General features: G+C 50.0%; 1 protein-coding gene across 1 annotated transcript in view; it reads right to left on the reverse strand.

Annotated features, from left to right (window-relative positions):
• Nucleotides 1-14366: 14366 nt before the first annotated feature.
• LOC122372253 overlaps nt 14367-21799 on the reverse strand; it is a 32673-nt gene continuing 25240 nt past the window's right edge. Inside the window, exons 5-6 of the mRNA XM_043349201.1 lie at nt 16555-16774; nt 14367-16153 (exon numbers count right to left, since the gene is read on the reverse strand). Of these exons, the coding sequence (XP_043205136.1) occupies nt 16068-16153; nt 16555-16774 (306 nt within the window). The 3' untranslated portion in view covers nt 14367-16067. The remainder of the gene's footprint in view (nt 16154-16554; nt 16775-21799) is intronic.

Genomic DNA, 21799 nt, shown 5'->3' on the forward strand with positions numbered 1-21799 from the left:
CTTGTATGGAATCGAAAATAATTTTTGCCTGCAGCACAAGTTTCTCGAGAAAAACGTAAAAAACATGCGTTGCGAAATCGCAACGAAGGGCACACCGGGCGCCATCAGCGTTGCGAAAACGCAACGACGGGCACATCAGACGGACATAAAGTACACTGAACTGCCGTATATGCTAATATGTTTTGACAAAACATCAATCAACTGTTGACAACTATTGCTTGAAAATGCGGAACCCACATCCGTCATGCTCTATAACCCGCCTAAGAGCCTCAGTGAGGAAGCATAACTTCATGATTCGCGAACGGGGAGATGGCAACACGGTCATTATCAACCATTTACGTTGTCCATTGCTGTTCATTTAAAGTTGTGGTCGACACGTATCCAGGGTGATTGATGCTTTCTTTTTGGAAGCTAGACAGATCCATTACCTCCACCTATCAGACCCTGCACAGTGCACACTGAATACAATTAAACGGAGGATTGGGAGTAAACCAGTGCCTCTCGTATGCGCGTATATCCGCAATCATTTTTAATCACCCTCCTTGGAGTAAAGTTAAGTTCCATTGCAGGTTAGTCGTACCCACTCTCAGCAAAAAGAAAAAAAGGACCGATCCGGCTCTAACAAATTACCCGCGTAAGGCGTAGCGCATCACAACAAATCGACTCCCAGTTTATCATGTTTACACCTAATCCAAAATTTTCATGGCCCCACTCTCAGCGACCTTCACGTGTAACCTCTTTCTCGAGACAATGCCAGGACAGAATGGTGATTCGACGTCAATCCGTCCTTTCCATCTTCAGGATAGTTGAATCCTCCTCCACGCATCACCCTTTTCCGGGCTGGACCGGCAACGTATATCGCAATCGGGCAGCTCACATAGGAGCGCGCCTGTAGCCGGGTGCAGTGAGTGCTTGGGAGGGGGGAAGGGGGTGGGTCATGGGTGGCGGCTGCCCACTGGCTGGGCTCAGTCTCCAGTCTACGATTGACCGTGTCCGGTCAGACAAATGTCTCCCCTAATTCCAATAATCCTGCTAGCTCTAAAAATGGTCTGATTAGATAAAAAGCCTATCAAAGTAAGAAAACAGGCGTATATTCCACATCAAGCAGCTTATGAATCTATGCGAGTTATGAATCCTAAAAATTATTATTAGTTCCCATGGGTCCGCCCTCATTACCCCTGCCGAAGGGCTCAGCTACCCTCAGAGGGGGCCTATCCCACTATTTGCCGACCCTCAGTTATCTTTTCTAACGTAAATGCTGGTAGTCAGCAGATTCTATCCAGAGAATGGCGATGCCTATCTGTCGCCTGATACCAGAATACATCCCCGTTATTCATTATTTATGCACAATGTACATAGTAGATCCAATTTCCAAAGGACCTAATTATCTCTCAGCTCCGTTAGCATCGCCGACCGTTTGATGCATGGGTCCTTTTCCTACCATGCGATTTTCAGATGCATGGGAACACATTGCTTAGTGAACGAACAGCCCGAGGCCGAAAATCTGCGAGAGAAAAAGAAAGGAGTGTTTGTGGCTGTTTGAGCCAGCAAATATGAAATGTGTCGCAACATTTTACGTGCGAGCGCACCTTGAACTAAACATACCTATATACGTCCCTCATGGCATAGGCGGCGGAGCGGGGGGAGGGGGCACCGGGGCACAGTGCCCCCTTGATTTTGCCATTTTAACATTATCCCGATAGGCGTTGCATGGAAATGGAAATAGAAAGAATGAGACAAAAAGTCAGCAGTGCTCCCCCCCCCCTTAATTGAAGATGTTCCGCCGCTACAGCCTCATGGCTACAAAATGAGAGAGAGAGAGAGAGAGAAAGAAAGAGAGAGAGATAAAGAGAGAGAGAGGGGGAGAGAGTTGGGGAACGAGGAGGAGAGGGAGGAAGATGGGGGAGAGAAAGAGAGAACCCACAGCGTATCACGAGTGAAGTCTACTGTTGATATTCATACTTCCGCTACCCTGCCAATGTGCCCATCGTTGCGTTTTCGCAACACCGCTGTCTTTCCGATGTGCCCTTCGTTGCGTTCCCGCAACGCGACCGTAGTCATATTTGAAAATAGTCACAAACCCTTTTTGTAGCATTATTTCTTAACAAAATGCATATCTACGCTATTGTAGGGACTCTGCAGAATATGTTTACACAATTTTCATTACGATATTATTAAAGGTAGTGTGCCAGCTTTCCTGGACCGTATGGAGTTAATGGCCCAGATAAGGAGAACCGGATTTTTAGAACTTATCCATACCTTCAAAACTCATGGAAACGTCTTAAATTCTTCAAATTTTGAGTACCCCAGTGCGAAATTCGCCCCGACGGGTTGTCGGTCGCACCCCAACCACATTTCACACCACTATGAACAATAAATGCACACACTGAAATTGCTATTACCGATATGCTCATCCAATCAAGTTTCGATAAACCCGTTCATCATCATCTCCTGCGGTTTCGAACACACCTGTTAGGTGGTGCGGTAGACCGCGTCCAAAGCCAGGGCCCCGGTAACGTGAGGTAGCCGAGTCGGGGCAGCGTGCGCTGACCCAAGCCGGGGCCGCGCGTCCTCCCGGTGTCATGTGATAGCCCGGGGCTGCCCGCGGGGATGCGGTAGACCGCGCCTAAAGCTGCGGCCCCGGCTTGGGTCAGCGCACGCTGCCCCGACTCGGCTACCTCACGTTACCGGGGCCCTGGCTTTGGGCGCGGCTTCTGCTCATACTTCGTGGTGCGGTGGTGGTGCGTCGGGCCGCGCGCTCTGACTTCGGCCAAGAAAAATGCGTCAGCTGATCATTGTCATTTCTGCCACTTGCGTGTGGTGAAATGGGGTTATAACTTTAGAGACGGCTTTTTCATATCAATTATTTTACATAAAATCATATTTCAAACCATAAATAATGTTCGACAGCCAAATAAAAGAAACAATACCAATACAGGCTTACAGTTAAAGCTCGACATTGTGTTGTCTACGATTAGACAGCTGATAACTCATTCCCGTACGTCGTAACTCTATAATGACCTTTGCTTATTGTCACATGTGCGCCGCATTCGCGATTGTTGCCGACGCCTGTTTGCAGGTCAGTCCACTACAGTTGTTATACATATCGAAAAACCGATAAACTTTTAGGCGAAAAAAGCACTATTCCAGGCCCATTTTTGATTTTTTTGCGATATTAGGTAAAAACTGAAGCTTCTTATCCTAGGAAAAATAAAATGTGAAATCTTTCAAAGGTGGCACACTACCTTTAAGCACTTAGCCTACTTATCTTGGTTTTCGTGACGTCATCACTCACAAAACCTTCGACTTCCCTCTGGGAGCTCTAGGCAGTAACTTACCGGCCGCACAAACTTGTAACTGCGTAGTATCATGCGCACAACCATGCTACACACGCTGAAACTCGTCTCATCGGTTAGTCTCTTTTACACACTTCTCAAGCTTCGATCACGTCGACGCTTGCTTGCGTTGCGAAAACGCAACGAAGGGCGTAAATGGATTAAAATTCAAATGGTTAACAGGATACAGATCTAACGTTTTACACATAACTATTAACCATGTTACGACCGTGTGCGTTTTCACCTGTGTCTGCGTTGCTGTCATACACAATAGCACGCTCGGTGTTTTCTAAGCGCTGTAGATTCCCTATTCTACTGTTTAGGTCACCTATAAGGAGAACACGTTTTCCACTGTCTAACACTTGACTCTGAATATCACTGAAGGACTCAGGGTTAAAATACAAAGAATCGGCGGGCGGGATATAACACGCGCAGAACTTGACGTTCGGCATGAAAGACAAGCTGAACCAGACCTGATCGTTGAGCAGTTGCACATCACACATTTTTGACATCAATTTACTGTTAGATACATGACATATAATTCATGCAAATATCAAATTCTGACTGCAGACAGTAGGTTAAGAGGATGCATGCGGCTAATATTTCGGGGAGATATGACACACGACCGGCTTAATTAACTGTATTTTGTTCAAATGTATGTTCTAGATCTAGCTCAGTATGTAAATTTGTGACGCCGGAAGGGTATGCAATAATGCTAGAGCAATATTACCAATTGTTTAGGAGGCTTGCATTGTCCATTAGGACGAGTTTGTTCTGAAGATTGGTGCATCTATAAACATCCTGAACTGTTAGTCATAAGATATCAAACACTTTTGCTTCCTTAGAGCTCCCCTGCAAACTATATGAAAATAGGAATAATCAAAACAGTTTTGCAGGACACCCAAGGGTGGCTTGGCCACAGGGATTTGACCCAATAATTCTTTAGCATGTCTATCCCCATGACGTTGTTAGCATCAGAAACTGACGATCTGCCGGCGCGTAATGCACATGCAAAGGAACTTACTCTGTTTATGACGTCTAGGGGCTGATACGGGCCGGGAAACTTTGAAAACACATCCTCTAAATACAGCGCGAGCAAAGTTCCAACACAAGGTAGTCTTTAAAGGAAGTTAACACAGGCAAGGGGATTCATTTCCTTGAACTGTTCCCCGACATTGCATTCGCAAGCTACTAAATTGTTGTCTAAGCTGATTACGGGCAGAAAGCAGGTGCATTAGCTATTCATGAATCGTTCGGTGCTCCAATTTCGAACAGGAGTTTCCTTTGATCCTGCCCTGTATTTCGACTGCCGCTGGTGGCCATTTGCGAAAGACATGTGAGCGCCCACCGGAAGGCGAACATGTTGATAACATTATTCGAATGTACATGGAAGGAAGGATTCCTATGGGGACAATAAAATACCAAAACAATTAGGTACTATTTAGCCATATTTAGTAGGCATATTTGTGGTCACATTTAGAAAGAACAATGCTTTTGAAACGTCTATTGAAAGTCGTATAGCTTTTTTGGAAGTCGAGTGATCATTTCATAGTCTTCTGTTCATTGGTATCTGTCTATATGTGTTGTCTGCCTACTGGAACGCATCAAGTTTCAATTCTACCACTACCCTGAGTGTGGCTCCAAAAACGCACCGATCAAAACCATCCCACTGTGACATTTAAAACGACGGAACATCTACTCGCCGTTCCCTACCTATATGAAGATGGTGAATGCACAACATTGCATTGCTCAACAATATTATTAACAATATTATTATAATACAACAACAATACACAATATTGCTCAACATTGCACGAGCTGTGAAAGATTTGCTTGAACTGCAAAAGATTTACAACTATGCGAATTTGTTTGTGGATCACAGATGTCTTGGCTCTAAACGATCCGTTAATACCATGCGGCCCACTCAGTACCCTATTTATAGCGCACGTGCACTTGCCCTGTGGCTTGTCCTGAAGCCACTTTCGCAGGGCTCATATAATGCCCGTTAGCTTTACGCGTGATCTTACACTTCGGCGTTACGAGCCGCCGCCAGACGCCGGAAATTAACAACTTACATATTCATAGCGGGTGCGCTAGGCACGGCACACCCGGCGGCGCTGGCATGTGATGTCACTCCTCAGGTCACCGCACCCGGCAGGTCGATTTCTTTGAAATCAGTTGCCGTAGAATCCATCCCGCTGTCTGCCGGTCGAACCACCGCTGCTCTGTTCGGCGGACGGACGGAGGGACAGACCGGCGGGCGGGCTGGGGCGGGCCGCCCCCCAGCTCCCCAGCTCCCCGGCGGATATCTGCAGTCAACAGACGCTGCCGAGCCGCCCCGGACCGGATCAGCCGCCCCCGCCCCCGCCACCGCCCACAGCGGGCGGCGCGGCGGCGAAAAACAGTCCCCCGGGTCCTCGGCTGCTGCAGCTCTGTTGCCCAATCGCCGGCCGGGGAAACGCTGTGGGGCAGTCGTCAACCATCCTTTAGCGATGAAAGAACATGATTAATGGAAACCCATGATATCAGATGAAATGTTTGAACATAATTACCGGAATGTAAGCAGAGTCAACAAAACTTCAGCAAAACAACCTCGGTGTTAGTCCTCGAACTTTAGCCATTAGACATTCTCGTCAATTTGTTCCGGTAACCCACGTAGTTTGGCATAGAGTTCGGGTTCACAGGTCGCTCAAGAGACGTGCGTCTCAGCGTCCTGGAACCTCGTGAGCTGCTGACGGACTGGGTGCGGTTGTGATCTGGGGTCACCTCCGGGTTCGCTGTAGCCGGCAGAATGGGCCGTCACCGCCGCAATAGATCTCGGGCGGTTTAATTAGCCGGCGCGCGGCGGTCTTCTTTCCGCCTCAAGATTGACGAGGTAATTGGTTAATATTTGGCCGGTGTGGAGATTTATATATCGCAGCTGGTCGGTGTGCTGCGGCGATGCCGGGCGCCCCTCCCTCTCCCCGCCCCCGCCCCCTCCGTCGGGCCGCGGTCACGGGTGGCGGGTCAGCTGTGGTGAAGCCGGGTCAGTTAGTACGCAAACAGTGGGTGATGACTAATACGTTCTATTTTTGTGGTATTTTGGAACACGTTTTTACTTGGGTAACACATCTTTGAACTAATTGGTAAACTTTATATGTGGGCTCAGATGTTGAAACGTCTTGGTGGTTTATCCTGGCGACCGCCAGACTTCAGTTTAGGCTGCAAGCCTGCAAATAAATCAATTGTTTTCTTCTTAGCTTTAACCAAAGGAGGCCTCTCAACAGTAGCGGCGGAATACCTTCAATTAAGGGGGGGGGGAGCACTGCCGACTTTTGGTGCCATTCTTTCCATGCAACGCCCATTGGGCTAATGTTAAAATGCCAAAATCAAAGGGGGCATGGTGCCCCGGTGTCCTCCCCGCTCCGCCACCTACATGCCTCTCAAAGCTCTACCTATAAATACGCCCGGTTATATATCACAAGATATAACCGGTTTTTCCGCGACACTACGAGCGTCTTCTCTGGGGCGGCCCCGGAGCCGGGCCGGCCTCTGCGAGCAGCGTTCGGCGGCAGGCGGGCGGCCGCCTGCGCCCCCGGGCGGCGAGGCCGCTAAGGCGGCGGCCTCCTCTGATTGGTGGAGCGACTCGGGTCACGTGACCGTGACGGCGCGGGGTTTGAGTGCATTTGCGCGGTCACTCTGTTCTAAGCCGCCTGGTCTGACGCAAGTCAGCAGTGTTCTCGCTCTGAAATGTTTTTGCGTTTACTGCGGTCGTGTTCAGTGGAAACTGGAAGACATCAAGGGGAGTATAAGTTCGGTTTTATATCAATGTTATATTGATTGACGAGGATGTTTTTCCTTTCGGGGTTTTTATGTTTATTTTTTACTGTTTTGTTGTTTCTGTCTGATTTTTTTTCATTTTCGGCATGAGGTTTGGTTATTTTTGTGCTTATGCTATGCTATCACGGTAAGAAGAGGGTCGATGAGCAATGGGTCGGCAAATGCCCGGTATATTATAGGTTCTTTGAAGGTTATATGAAACAACGAAACTTGGACTGCTGGTAGAAATAGGCTTCGTGCGTTTTTTTTTTTCAGATTTTGGGAGATTGAGTGTAGGTATTTGCTAGGTGAAACATAGCTGTAACTGTTTTTTTTTTCTTCCCTGGAACGGAGCGCCGGACTTTGCCATTCTACACTCCGTGCGAGTGAAATCAGCTCATGCTTTCTCGGTGTAGCAGCTCAGAGTGCACGGCCTGGCCGGCGTAGGGTTTGGTGGCCACGTGGTGTTGGCCGGTGGTTGTGCAGAGAGTTGGTAAAATTGCCGTTTTGTGGTGCCTGGTGTTGGTTGAACTGTGGTTCCCATACAGGTGAACGGTTACTGGCGTAAGGTGTGCCAGGTGGGCGTACCCCGTGGAGAATGAGCTGCTGGTGATGTTGGCTCTGTCCGAGCGTGTCCGAGCGGGGTTTTCATTAGTGGGTTAGGGATTGTTGATAACAAGGGTACCAACTACCGGGGAGACTTGAGAGGGTAAATGGAGTTCATTGTAAGGATAACCAATGCAATGGTATTGGTCTAAGATGGTATTGTTATCTGGTGTTGAAAGGTTGGAATGAAAGGTTTAGTGGGTGATACAGAGGTACAGAGGTGATACAGTGGAACCCAGGTTGGGTGTGATAAGCCTCGGCGGACTAGGATATTATGGATTAGAGGGGGATTTATGTAAGGTGGTTTTGGGATGCATTAGCGATAGCATAGTAAGTTACAGGCTATTACCCAGACGAACTTTTCACACCCATGTTTAAAGGCTGCAGTAGGTGCCATTTTCGAGGATGCAGTTTTAGGGTAGCCCGTGATTGTGTGGCTCTAACTCTGCATTGAGGTACGAGTTAACTGTGTTTCGTTTTTTATGGTAGTGACGTTTGTAAATCTTTTTTTTTTTTTTGCCAGAGTGAGGTGCCTTTCTTGTAGTTGGTCAATAGAGCATTGCCGTGGCATGCATAAGCGACATCTGCAATATACATATCCTGCCGATATCTCATCACACGCATTGTCAGATAAATGGCTCTAGTATACTCGTATATTGCCCCTATTGATACGAGATTTCGGCTAAAAATGGCTATGTGACACAATCTGTTTTTTTTTCTTCCATGGCTTGGTGGTTGGCATCCGACTCTGAGCGCCAACGGCGACGGATCGGCACACTCGGCGGGGCCGGCCCGCTTTGCCAGAGTCTTCTTTGGCCGCTGGAGGTTTCCTTCACAGCTCCCACGTCAGCTGAGGGAGTTCCGGCCCCACCCAGCTCATCTTGCTCCAGTGGTGCTGCCTAGCAGGTCTTACGGGACATCGTCAGGTATAGGCCAAGGTGGCCGGGGTTTTGAAAGGTACGTTATTCCATGTACGGGGCCCGGTGCATATCTGTTAATGGAGGTTCTAGGGGACCCGATAGGGTGGATAGTGAACGCTTGGGCATGGGCGATATCGGCATTTTTGAGGGGATATTTGGTTCCACCAATAGGGACATGAGGGCAATGCTGGTGGAAAGTAAGATACTAAGATAGTAATAAAATTGTGATAAAATCGTTAGGCGGAGCCCGTAGATAAAAAATGAAATCTAGTCAACTCTAACGTTAGACGTGATTCCAACCTTGGTTTGCTGCTGCTGCTGAGGGTTGTTAAATCGTCTGTAACTATCTTCAAAGCGGTCTATTTCTTAGCAAATTATTTCTACTTGTCGCTATAGAATATGATATGACCTTTCTCCTGCAAAACAGCGAATGAACATTGAACAATACAGGTACTATTATTAAAGCTAAAATGAAGTAAGTCAGTATGCGTTGTTAGGACTGGGAGTTCCCCTCAGTGTCCCAAAATTGTATTTTGGCTTGGGTGTCAAAAGGAAACTTCCTAGGGGTCCGGGAACGATTTTCAAGGTGGGGGGGGGGGGGGACGTGCATATAAAATACCTGACATGATGCATATGGAGCGGTGGCGTAGCTAGGGGTCTAAGGGGACACGTACCCCACCTCCCCATCGGGTTCAAAGGGAGCCTCTGGTCAGAAGGGCCCTGCGGCGCCATTTGACCACTGGGGGTTAACAATGGCCATATAGAAGCGCCCAATGGGGCTCATTAGAGCACCTCATGGACCCTAAATTGCCACACTAAGATCTCTTTAAGGGCCCACGCCGGATTCTGAGGGCCTCTTGTGCCCTTTAGGGCCCTTCAGTGGTCTCCAAAGGCCCCTTACTGGCCTCTGAAAGTTCTTACCGGCCTATGAGGGCCCAGTTCTAGGGGCATTTCCCGCCTGTGATGGTCCCACAATTATTTTTTGAGAGCCCTATAACGGCAACTGTGGGGCCCTCGTCGGCGCCTAGGAGGGCCCACACCGGTGTCTCTGAGGGTGTCACACCCCCAACTCTTAGTGCCTACACTAGTGCCTATTTATGCCCTATATCGGCGATTCTGAGAGTGAGGACCCGAATCCCTACCCAACACCGGCGCATCTAAAGGCCACCCACTGGTGACTTCTGGGGGCCCCACACCGGTCCGGTGACTCTTAGGGCCCCACCGGCGTCTGATAGTACCATGCCGCTCTCTAAGGACCCCACAGAACTTCTTCTGCTGGCCTAAGGGCCTCTTGCCGGTCACTGAGAACCCCCTGCCGGCTTGAAGAGGGTTCGCGTCCGCGGCTCGGGCCCCACACCCGTCTGTAACGGCTCCACACCAGCGTCTATGAGGGCCCACAGCAACGCCTGTAAGGACCCTCACCGGCGCCTCTGAGAGAATCACACTAGCACCTCTGAGCGCCCACACCGGCACCTGCATGACATTCCCACACCAGTGCCTCTAAAGGCCCCTTACCGGCGGCTCTTAGGGCCTTACGCCGGTGATTCTGAGGATGCTAACGATAACCGAAGGTACCATACAAGCGCTTAGTGTCGCTGAGCTTTTAATCCCATACCGGCCTTCCAAGGGCGCCACGTCAGTGCACTCATTGCCCCACACCCCTCCCTTACACCCGGAGCGGGTAAACTGTGTTATACCTATAGCAACGATTTTACCACAGTTGTACTTTAGGAATTTCTCAAGGTTGACTCAAAATGGTCCAGTGTAAAAGCTGGCCTGCCAAACTTATGGCCAAGGCCAGGCCCAAACAAAAGTGGGATGTCAACAGCAGATGTCAAATCGATACTGTAACAGCAGAAACCATTCAGATGGCAAGGAAAATGCCGTGTGTTTATGTTTAGGTGTATAAAGGAAACAAGAAGTCCGGAAAAGGGAGGGAAGGTCCTTTCTCGCTGCCTCAATGTTGAGGGGTGCCGCCCCCTCGGCTCTCAGGATGGGAGGGGGCAAGCGCCCCCGCTGCCCCCTGTTTCCCGGGTCTATGAAAATTACTCACCAAATAAGGGATAAGGGTGGAAAATTGATGGTCAGATAAGGCCTAAAAAGAGTGGAAGAAGAATGTACAGCAAAATTTAATACAAGGCTGGTATGTGGGAAGTAAGATGGCTATCGATCCATGCAAATGCTTTTTCTTGGTAAAATTGGGAGTGGAAAATGGGCTTAAAAATGGAGGCGAGTGAAGAGTGATTTTCATTTGGATGTCGTTTCCCACCTAAATCAACAAATTTTGGGGCACTGGTACGGGGTACCCCTCGCCAGCATCAGGGTTGACGTCGCTCAGGACCTGCCTATGGTTGGTTGGTGGGTGAGTTACTGTACCTTCTATGGGTGACATTGAGCCAGCTCGGCGTTTGGAGGCAGTAAACCGACCTCCAAAACGTGTCGAGCTAGGAAGCAACGGCAACCCTTATACCCATATTGGCCTGTTTACAGGGTAGGGGCTGTCTGTATGCCGGTCATTTGGTCCCTTATCAATCCGGAGCTTCGCGGAAAGGCAAGCTTGTTGCCCGTGGCGGGTGATGCGGATACTATCAGGTTTCAAAAACTGGTATTTTTGGTATTCGGGTCGGGTAATTGCCCTAGACATTCGGAGAATCTTGGGATGCCCGATTCTGCAAGTCCCGGGTGAAGCTCGCTAGTCTGCCCGGGGGTGTTCCCTTCTACAACGCCCCGGGGCAGCTCACTAGTCTGCCCGGGGGTGTCCCGTGTCCCCTTCTACAACGACCCCGTGGCAGCTCGCTAGTCTGCCCGGGGGGGTGTCCCCTTCTACAACGACCCCGGGGCAGCTCACTAGTCTGCTCGGGGGTGTCCCCTTCTACAACGACCCCGGGGCAGCTCGCTAGTCTGCCCGGGGGTGTCCCCTTCTACAACGACCCCGGGGCAGCTCGCTAGTCTGCCCGGGGGTGTCCCCTTCTACAACGCCCCGGGGCAGCTCGCTAGTCTGCCCGGGGGGGGGGGGGTGTCCCCTTCTACAACGACCCCGGGGCAGCTCGGTAGTCTGCCCGGGGGTGTCCCCTTCTACAACGACCCCGGGGCAGCTCACTAGTCTGCTCGGGGGTATCCCCTTCTACAACGACCCCGAGGCAGCTCGCTAGTCTGCCCGGGGGTGTCCTCTCCTACAACGGCCTCGGGGCAGCTCGCTAGTCTGCCCGGGGTGCCCCCTTCTACAACGGTCTCGGGGCAGCTCGCTAGTCTGCCCCAGGGTGTCCCCTCCTACAACGACCCCGCGGGGCAGCTCGCTAGTCTGCCCGGGGGTGTCCTCTCCTGCAACGGCCTCGGGACAGCCTGCTAGTCTGCCCGGGGGTGTCTCATACAGCGGCCTCGGGGCAGCTCGCTAGTCTACCCGGGGGTGTCCCCTTCTACAACGGCCTCGGGGCAGCTGTCTAGTCTGCCGAGGATGTACATTTCTACAGCGGCCTCGGGGCGGCTTGCTCGTCTGCTTGGAGGTGGCTGCCGCCAGGGCGCCGGTATAGCGCAGGCGTCATTCCGGAGGCTTAGAGTGCTGATGCCGGCGCGCGCTGAGAGCTCTCCCCTTTTTGCTGGTCGGCTATCTATGACCTGATTACCTATAGTCTCGTGGTCACTGTTTTAACCCCTTGCAAAATTTTAGGTTACATTCATGGTCGTTATCATTGCCACGTATAGCACAGGGGCTAAGGTACACGTAACAGTAGCTGCGGCCTCTGTTTTCAATTGCCTAACAACCAATGGGTTTCCATGTTTTTTTTAAGGGGCGGCGCTAAAATAATAACAATAATAATAATAATAATAATAATAATAACAACAATAATAATAATAATTAACAATGACAAAAACAATAATAAAAGAAAAAAGCAGCTCGTTAGTCTGCCCGGGGAAGCCGTTTCTCATGGCCTCGGGTGCTGCCCGGGATGCTCCATTCTTCCACCTTCTACAACGGACACGGGGCGGCTCGCTAGTCTACCCGTAGGTAGCTGCCGCTAGGACGCCCGATAGCGCGGGTGTCCTTACGGCGGCTTAGAGCGCTGATTCCTGGAGCGGGCCGAGAGCCCTCCCCTTTTTTGCTGGGCGGCTGTCAACGACCTTCGTTGATGCTGTTCTAACCCCTTCCAAAGTTCTGGGAAAATTAATGGTCGCGCTGATAGGCATGTGCATAGGGTTCAAGGTAAAGGAATATACAGCTTCTGTTGTCAGATGCCTCAGAACTCATGGATGGTTGTTTTTTCGGCGGGTATATCGAGGGCCTTTGGTTGGTGGAGGCTATCATCGCAGTAGTGGCTAATGCTACTGGTTGTTAGTCCTGCTGTAAGGGCTGCTGTAATGCCGTAATATTGTTCTTCATTGGTGACCGCTGTATCGCTCACATTCATGTTGGCAGGTTTTAGGGATCGTGGCGTTTCTGGTAAGCTTCGGGCCAGGTTGAGGAAATAATTACCTACCTTCAACCAAGCACGTATTTGGGTGGGTTCTGCCACTGGTCTCGACACTGGCGGCGACTAGAAGTCTTTTGTGTTAATTTGTACCCCCCATTCGGTCTGCTGGTCTCGGGAAGAGGGTGTTTTATTTTGGCGCATTGGTGTCTGGGTGGATGTATTGAATGGGTGGGGACACCATTGCGCCGCGCGGGGGGAGGGGTGGCGGCCCGTTGGCAGGGCAGTCTCGGTTGAGACATGTATACTTGCTAGTATGTTTGTGTCGTGTTCATTTGGGCTGAATATACCAATAGCCCCTTTTTGTACAGCTACAGTGTTTTCCTGGAGGGACTTGGTTGTGAGGTTGGCGCTGAGATTGGTTACGCATAGCATAGCTAATTGTCTCTATGTTTGCTGGCAGCTCGAAGGGGAAGCGGAAAATACGCCCGGTTATATATCACAAGATATAACCGGTTTTTCCGCGACACTACGAGCGTCTTCTCTGGGGCGGCCCCGGAGCCGGGCCGGCCTCTGCGAGCAGCGTTCGGCGGCAGGCGGGCGGCCGCCTGCGCCCCCGGGCGGCGAGGCCGCTAAGGCGGCGGCCTCCTCTGATTGGTGGAGCGACTCGGGTCACGTGACCGTGACGGCGCGGGGTTTGAGTGCATTTGCGCGGTCACTCTGTTCTAAGCCGCCTGGTCTGACGCAAGTCAGCAGTGTTCTCGCTCTGAAATGTTTTTGCGTTTCCCACCCACCCACCACCATTTTTGGGGCTCTTTTTTTTTACACGCACCACACTCTTAAATAAAGATGGGTTTTTCCACAAAATGTGGTTTTTTCCCCAACTAGGTCCCCCGGTTTTTTTCTAGTTAGGACTTTTTCCGGGGGAGGACACACACGACAGGGTTTCTAGTTTGGGTGGGGACACCATTGCGCCGCGCGGGGGGAGGGGTGGCGGCCCGTTGGCAGGGCAGTCTCGGTTGAGACATGTATACTTGCTAGTATGTTTGTGTCGTGTTCATTTGGGCTGAATATACCAATAGCCCCTTTTTGTACAGCTACAGTGTTTTCCTGGAGGGACTTGGTTGTGAGGTTGGCGCTGAGATTGGTTACGCATAGCATAGCTAATTGTCTCTATGTTTGCTGGCAGCTCGAAGGGGAAGCGGAAAATGTAGATGTCTGTTCAGTCAAAACTATGGAAAGCATCATTCTGAATTCAGATAGAATCATGTCATTCATCCACTGCTTAGAAATACAACAGGTCAGTCATGAACACATTTCAATTTATTTCTGAGCCTTCGGACAGCGCCTTTTAATGTCATCACCGTCTGCGCGATGCCATTATCCATTGCACATCAATAAACATATCACAGTGAACAACGTCAGTCAGACCCACGTGGCCTCCGGCACTCATTCGGCTAACAACACAATCTGCGTGTTCTTATAGGTATGTAAACCAATATGAGGGTGACCCGTCAGCTAAAACCTGTAAAACATAGGTATAAATTGCCCCTAGCTAGCCAATACATTAGTTCACCCATGCGCTGTGCGTTGTACACTGATTGATATAAATGCAAACGCAGGCTGCCGTACAGCAGCCTCTGTCTCGGAATGCGGCCAATATCATCGCGACAGCGCCAGTGGCGATCACTGGCGCGATGAGTACAGAGCAAAGCAGACAGTGCGGCAGTCATACTATGATCATTGACAGTCACTCTGCACACACATCCAGCAGCAGATCGGTTCAAAGGGACACCCAGTAGACCCGGGTCCGATCGACACCTTGGTAATGTTGGGGGGCACTGGGCTGGGCATTGCCTCTCACAGGAAAAGTGAATGTTTGGCGCTTGCTAGAATGTGCTGATAAACTTTCAGCAGCTTTGCTTTTGAAAGATAATGAGGCATTACCTCAGGGCTTCTTGGTAGAAATTTGCCCTACTGCCTAGCAATTTGGGGAAAACTGTTAGGGTGAAACTTCTTTATATTTAAGATTTTTGATAATGATGCTCATTGTGATTTTTCATTTGTTTCGCATATAGCAGAAGTAAGTACAAAATGCTTTCAACTTTGATTGTATACACAAACATACAAATATGAAGGAAATTTTGTGCCTAAGTAAATGGCTAAACTGCAGTGCTGATAAATAGAGAAGTCATGAAATCTGACAACGGTCACACTTTTGTCCAACATGCCTGAAGTAATTATTTGCCTGTCGGCGAAACTGCGCCTTTTGCCTTATTTAGTTTTCACGGAGAATTATAGGTATTATAAAAACTACCTAAGTGAAAGATAATGATCATTATGTTACTTATTATAGGGAGGCAGTGAAATAAATTATCGAAGCGGTAATTATAAGTAATAAGTCACATCTAGGTGGGCTGCGTCACCGAGCATTTTCCTTCTATCCGTGCCTACTGTGCCTACTGTTAGTTGGGTGTCGGTTGCATCCAAAATAGCATGCCTTAATTAGAGCATCGTATTTCTGAATGGAAGCATTCTTGGAGGGCACTTAGCGTCAAACAGGGCTTTCACTCCGCTCCTATTCCGGCTGTCCCCAACCCTCGCCAGCTCACACTTGCATTCACACGCGCACTCGAGCCATCCCACAAACAGACGTGCCTCTTATGACGTCATAACGTTCAGACGCAACCCACGGCAGACAAGAATATCTCCACTGACGCCACAGAGCGTCTGGACACGAGCCTCGGCAGCCACGTGCCTCCAATGACGCCACAGTGTTCTTCACACACGGTCGAACGTCCCCTGGCAGCACGACGGCGTTATCGCGTCATCAACGCGTCATCAACACGTCATCTTCGCGTCATCTTCGCGTCATCATCTCGTCAGTATCTAACAGCTATCCAGTCTCACACCAAATCATGCTCTCCGTTCGCGAGGTGGTGACCGCACCGGCTCTGTATCCGGTTCCGGTGACGTCATTAGCCAGTGTCACAGAAGCAGCTCTAGCCTCCGGAGAGGCAGCGCAGGCCGAGCAGCAGCAGCAGCAACAGCAGGGACGCCGAAGACCCGCTGAGGGCCAGCGCAGACCCTGTAAACAGGTGTTAGGGTGTCTGTCTGTCCTGCTGTGCGCGCGTCGGTCAGCTGTAAAATGCTTAAGAACGAGAAAATCGATAAACATTCTACGATAGGATGCTGCTGGTCAATGAATATGAGCTTGAGCATTATTCATATTGGTACCCGTGGGTGTTTGAATGACATGCCATGCTTTTTTAATTGTGTGCCTATAACAAACATTCTTGAGATGTGTTTAGTTGCCATTAAATGACAAGTTGTATGCACATTCAAGGGTTGGAATTATGATCAAGACGGATATCTTTTTCAAGCACTAACCTTTTCATCGTCGGAATTCGGAACCAATTAAACTAACTGCATGATTCTGAACGGCATTTACGTCTCAAACCCCTAGGGAGGATACCACGAGCAGCTCACCCTTTCCAAAGGGGGACCGCATGGCCATGGTCCTGCTGACGATGCGGACGTTGGCGCTCTGGTAGAACACAGTCTCGATCTCAGCGGTGCACTTGAGCATCACCAGGCCGGTGGAGCCGAAGTGGGAGCCCCGCAGCCGGAAGTCCAGGCCCAGTGTGACATTGCGCAGCCCGGAGGGATCCACTTGCTCTGGGTACCACCTCAGGGAGGCGTTATCCGACTGGGGGAGACGAAGGGGATGTCAGATTAACTGTGCTACGTCTATATGTCGGCGTCATTTTAACAAAAGTGATGCAGATGAGAGGTCGGAAGAAAAAATAAGATAGATGGAAGAAAAGAGGAAAGAGGAGAAGAGAAGAGAAGAGAAGAGAAGAGAAGAGAAGAGAAGAGAAGAGAAGAGAAGAGAAGAGAAGAGAAGAGAAGAGAAGAGAAGAGAAGAGAAGAGAAGAGAAGAGAAGAGAAGAGAAGAGCAGAGAAGAGAAGAGAAGAGAAGAGAAGAGAAGAGAAGAGAAAAAAGAAAGGGAGAGAGAGAGAGAGAGAGAGAGAGAGAGAGAGAGAGAGAGAGAGAGAGAGAGAGAGAGAGAGAGAGAGAGAGAGAGAGAGAGAGAGAGAGAGAGAGAGAGAGAGAGAGAGAGAGAGAAGAGAGAGAGAGAGAGAGAGAGAGAGATGATTTGCAAGGTATAGATATTCCGCATGTAGATGAGCGCAATGAATCACTTGATTCCGCGGTTTCCCGAAGTTGCACAATCTTGACTTTGAAATCAAGCCTACGGACCGTTGAGAATGGATTATTTAGTGTTACTCAATCGCCGAAACCAGTCTTCCGGGCAAGCTATCGACTACGTAGGTGAATATCTCCTTGGACAGGACCGAATGCCGCTGGTGAATACTCCTGCGTGGCGTAACACTCACATGCATTAACCCATTAGAGCCGAAAACTTTTTTTGTCGACTTTCACTGTGATTTTAACATATGTTTGTCAGGCACCCTTTAGGAGAATACATGTGCATTTTTAGCCAGATCACGAAACCGGAAGTGTACGTTTCCGGTCTGGCAGCTTTTGCTGCCAAACGTATCTTACGTAGTCAAAAATGGAGTGGTTTGTCACATTTCAAAGCACAAACATATCAAAACCGCGAGGAAATGATCTTTCGATACCAACAACCTTTACCACAGAGTGTCTCCTGTTGGTGCATGTACAATTTTCACGAACTATTTTATTTACGTACCAGATATGATCTTGAATATGTGTAATTGTTCGGATTTCCATTCGACCGTAGCCTGCAAATAACGACCGTAGCCAATAATTCTCAAGAATAATGAACTCAAAATCCAGACCTCAGCAAACAGTTCAGCTCGTTCTGAGAGATCATGTTCTTTCTCTCATTATTTCAGCTCACACGCGCTTCCTCTCCCCACAAAATCTTGTATAGGATGCGACGAAGGTTTTGATGACTTCCGTCGACCGTTTATTTAGAGCAACTTGGCGTGTTTCCAATGTGCTCCTAAATATCGCGTTCCTTTCAACGAATTGTGTCCCTGAGTCTTTCTCTGAAGCGGATATTATCTGAAAAGCTGACTACCAATGGGGGTCACTGGCATAGGTAATTGTTTAACCTGTGAACGGCGCATTTACGGAACGTCTAAGCATGAAGGTTTAGCTTTACAGTTGAGAGGTTCGTAGTTGCGCTGTTGGCATGCTCCAAGCTGGCAAGTGGCAACACATGGAAGGACGCTGCCTCACACTTCTAAGCCCCCGTTTTCACCAACAAGCGCTGGTGGAAGAAGTTTAGGGACAAGTAGCGTCACGCATAAGCCCCAATCAGCATGGTCCTCCTGCGTCTCAACCGTCGCCAAGATCGTCATGAAGAAAGCACCTGGGAACTCTGACCATTCTGCGGAGAATCTGAAGTCTTATTCATAATGATCACTCGGATAATGTTGTCCATTGATAAGGGAGGAACGCCCTTGGACTGAAGGCGCTTGACTATTGGTGCGGCCAAAATAACGAAAATCAGCAAGCCCAGAGCCCTCAGATTTGCACGAAACGGAGAATCTGGCCGGTAGAAGAGTGGAAACGGAGTAGGCATGTAGAAGCGGGTCTAGTTCGGCGACGAGTCTCCGTTTCAATGGTTTCACCACACGGACCCCCAAAACGAGCATGGGCTGAAAACGCGGCCCAAGTTCCGACAGACTTCTGCGATTTTTTTTTTGCCGCAATGGTATGTCGAACGATCACGATGTCCTAGCAGGGCCTGAGCTGAACCAGCTGGACGTGATCTAGCAAAATACGAAGTCGATCCCGACTACTACCTAGAAAACATACTGAAAAAGCGTGCATTTGGCATTAAAAGACCACTACCCCGTGCTCCAACGGCGCATGGTGTCCCGCAGGTCGGACAGCATTTTCATGCTGGACGGTACCTTCTCCATCTCATCGATCTTCCGGAACTAGGCGGTGCCAGGACCATCTGTCCGATATCTGGGGGAAGGACACTTGGCTAGGGAACAGTCCTGGCCTAAATCCAATCGAATTATTTTGGAGGATAGTGCAGCAGGAGCTGGACATATGCAAACTTTCCGGCGACCTCGGACAGCTCGGAAGGGCGCTCAAGTCCCAGGCGCCCCTTTTCACATGGAGGACGTCCCTTTAAGCTTTATAGGCACCCCTCTTTCCCATGTAAGCGCCCATTTGGTCATCAAAGGCGCCCCTATAGGTCTCAGAGGCGCCCCTCTTTCTTGTGCAATTAGCCTCTTTTTTCATATGCAATGCGCCCCTCTTTCGCATAAAGGTGCCTTATGGACATTACATGCACCCCTATAGACCTTACAGGTGTCCCTCTTTCTCGTAGAGGCGCCCCATTGGGCTTCATAGGCGCCCCTCTTCGGCATGCAGGCGTCCCTCTTTCGTGCAGATGCGCCATTATGGCCATGACCTTCGTAGGCGCCCCTCTTTTGCATGGGGGGCGGGAGCGGGGCGGGGGGCGAGGCGACCCCATAGTTAGGCCTCAAAGGCGCCCCAACAGGCCTAGCAGGCGCCCCTCTTCCCGTTCATCTATAGAGCCACGGCACCACCTTCCCTTGGGCGACGGCGCGCCCCTTGAGCGGGATGGCGCCTGTGAAGACAGTTTGTCCGCACCACTCCGTTCAACGTCCCTGCTTCAGGAATGGCGGAATACATTACACGCCTGGTAGTGTGTTGGTATGCAATGCTCTGCAGACAAGAATAAATAGCAGAAACCCCGGTAATGACCATTTTTGGAAAGGCAAAGAACTGGGGCATTACACCATGAGCCATAAAGCCAGACATTGTTGCTCACTTACGAATGGCATAGCAAAAAGGACGTAACTGCTCCATTTTTGACTACGTAAGATACGGTTGGCAGCTTTTGCTGCCACTTAAATATAACGCACGATTGGCGATACTTAGAGAAATTCATGTTGCACCTAAGCTCTTTCCATTGATAATCACACATTTCTTTACAATAATCAATAATAAAAAGGTAACATTTATTCACACCACCTTCGCAACTGACTTCTTTGGTGTCCGCCGCACGGCCGCCATCGCGCGCCCCTTGCACCCCGCGATAAATTGTTTATTTCTCAGCACATTCGCTTTCTCGATCAATAATTCGGAGCGCACATGACGTGCATTGTTTTGGTCTTCCGTTCGGGTGAGAACTTTGAAAGTTCACCGCAACGTTTAGGAATGCGGCGCTATTTTGTCCTGTGGCAGCAAAAGCTGCCAAGCGTATCTAATGGGTTAACTGAACGCCTGAGACCAGCCCACTTGGAACTCATTCCTAATGCGGCGAGACATCAGCGCCTTTAATTTGCATTAATCCTGAGTACCTAGGTGCAGTTCCATGAAGAGCAATACGAGCCGGCCGGTCGGCCGGGCTCAGAAGCACCGCCGCGCTGCCGTGCCAGCAGTGATAGCCGCTCCCGTGTGAGCGAAGAGCACTCGATGAGGTCATAAACCAGCGGCTGTCCTCCGGGAACCGGACGACGACTGAGCACGCCGCCGTAGTCGCATTCTCCGCCTCCTGGCCTGGCGATGCCGAGCGTGGCGGGGCGAGTGACGTGCTCGCTATCATATTCGACATCTCTCGAGCGGCCGCTGCAAGCTCGAGCCACACGCACGCGTCAAATTTGCACTGCGGGCACGATCGGAGCTGTCCGGCGGAGCCGCTACTTTACGGCAGCTGGGCCAATTTTCCGCGCCACTAGCGGCGACTGTTCGATATATGGCGGCTGGCCACAGCCATCGGCAGCGACCGACACCGGCGGCCGAGACGTGTGGCCGGCATGGTCCACTGACCGGCCGAGCCGGTCTTTCAGGTGATTTCCGGCCCGGCCTATCATTCAGCGTGTTTGATTGGGTCGCCGCGGCGCCGGACCGCGAGCCAGCGGGGTACCGTGCTAGCGACGGGTGGCGGAGGAGCGGGGAGACGGGCGGAACTCTGGGCGGCTGACACCTCGCTCCGACTCGGCCGATATTGCCTGTCATACGCAGAGGTCACATTTCCTCAATGCTGAATACATGGTCAACGGGTCGAGGTGAGCAACGTCCATTCACAACTTATAGAGTTATATTTGTGTCGTTCGCAGCCAAACATCCGGCAGTTTTTCTGGACAAGTGTGAAAAAGCATGTAGGCTGCAGATAGAGCGCTGTAAGTATCGGCTGACAGCCGTGCAAGTCGTTCAGACCAGACAACAGATGCGTAAGGTTCAGTTCACATGACTACTGGAAACGCTGCCTAATTGTAAAGGTCTGAAAATATATCCAAAGTGTTTGGTGACTGCGTGAAGATCCGTCATCGGGACGCTTGAAATTGACGTGAATTTACGTGTCACAAAAACAAAAGTCTTCGCATAGTCCTTTACATGGCGCATTTTTCCGTATATGTTTAAATTTATTAGCAAACATGGGTAAGTAGTTACTTGTCCAAGCTGGGCAAATTTTACTAGAGGTTCGGACTTCGGCTACCCCTAACTTTATATTGATGAGCTGGTTGGGTCACGAGTGCTATTGACAGGTGTTTTGGTTTTCCATGAGAGATTTATTACCGCGAGACGTTGTGTGGATTATTTATTGCAACTATTATGTGCTGAGGGGAGTGATTTACTGGCTGGTCAGGAGCACGCTATTTGTCGTTGTGACGAATAACCCACACAAGCACAAGTTCAGCGCCATTAACTAATGTATCGACCTCTGGCACCGATACGGCGCGTATGGAAAGC

The sequence above is a fragment of the Amphibalanus amphitrite genome, unplaced genomic scaffold, assembly GCF_019059575.1.
Source record: "Amphibalanus amphitrite isolate SeventyFive unplaced genomic scaffold, NRLGWU_Aamphi_draft 001336F_arrow, whole genome shotgun sequence".
NCBI lineage: Eukaryota > Metazoa > Arthropoda > Thecostraca > Balanomorpha > Balanidae > Amphibalanus > Amphibalanus amphitrite.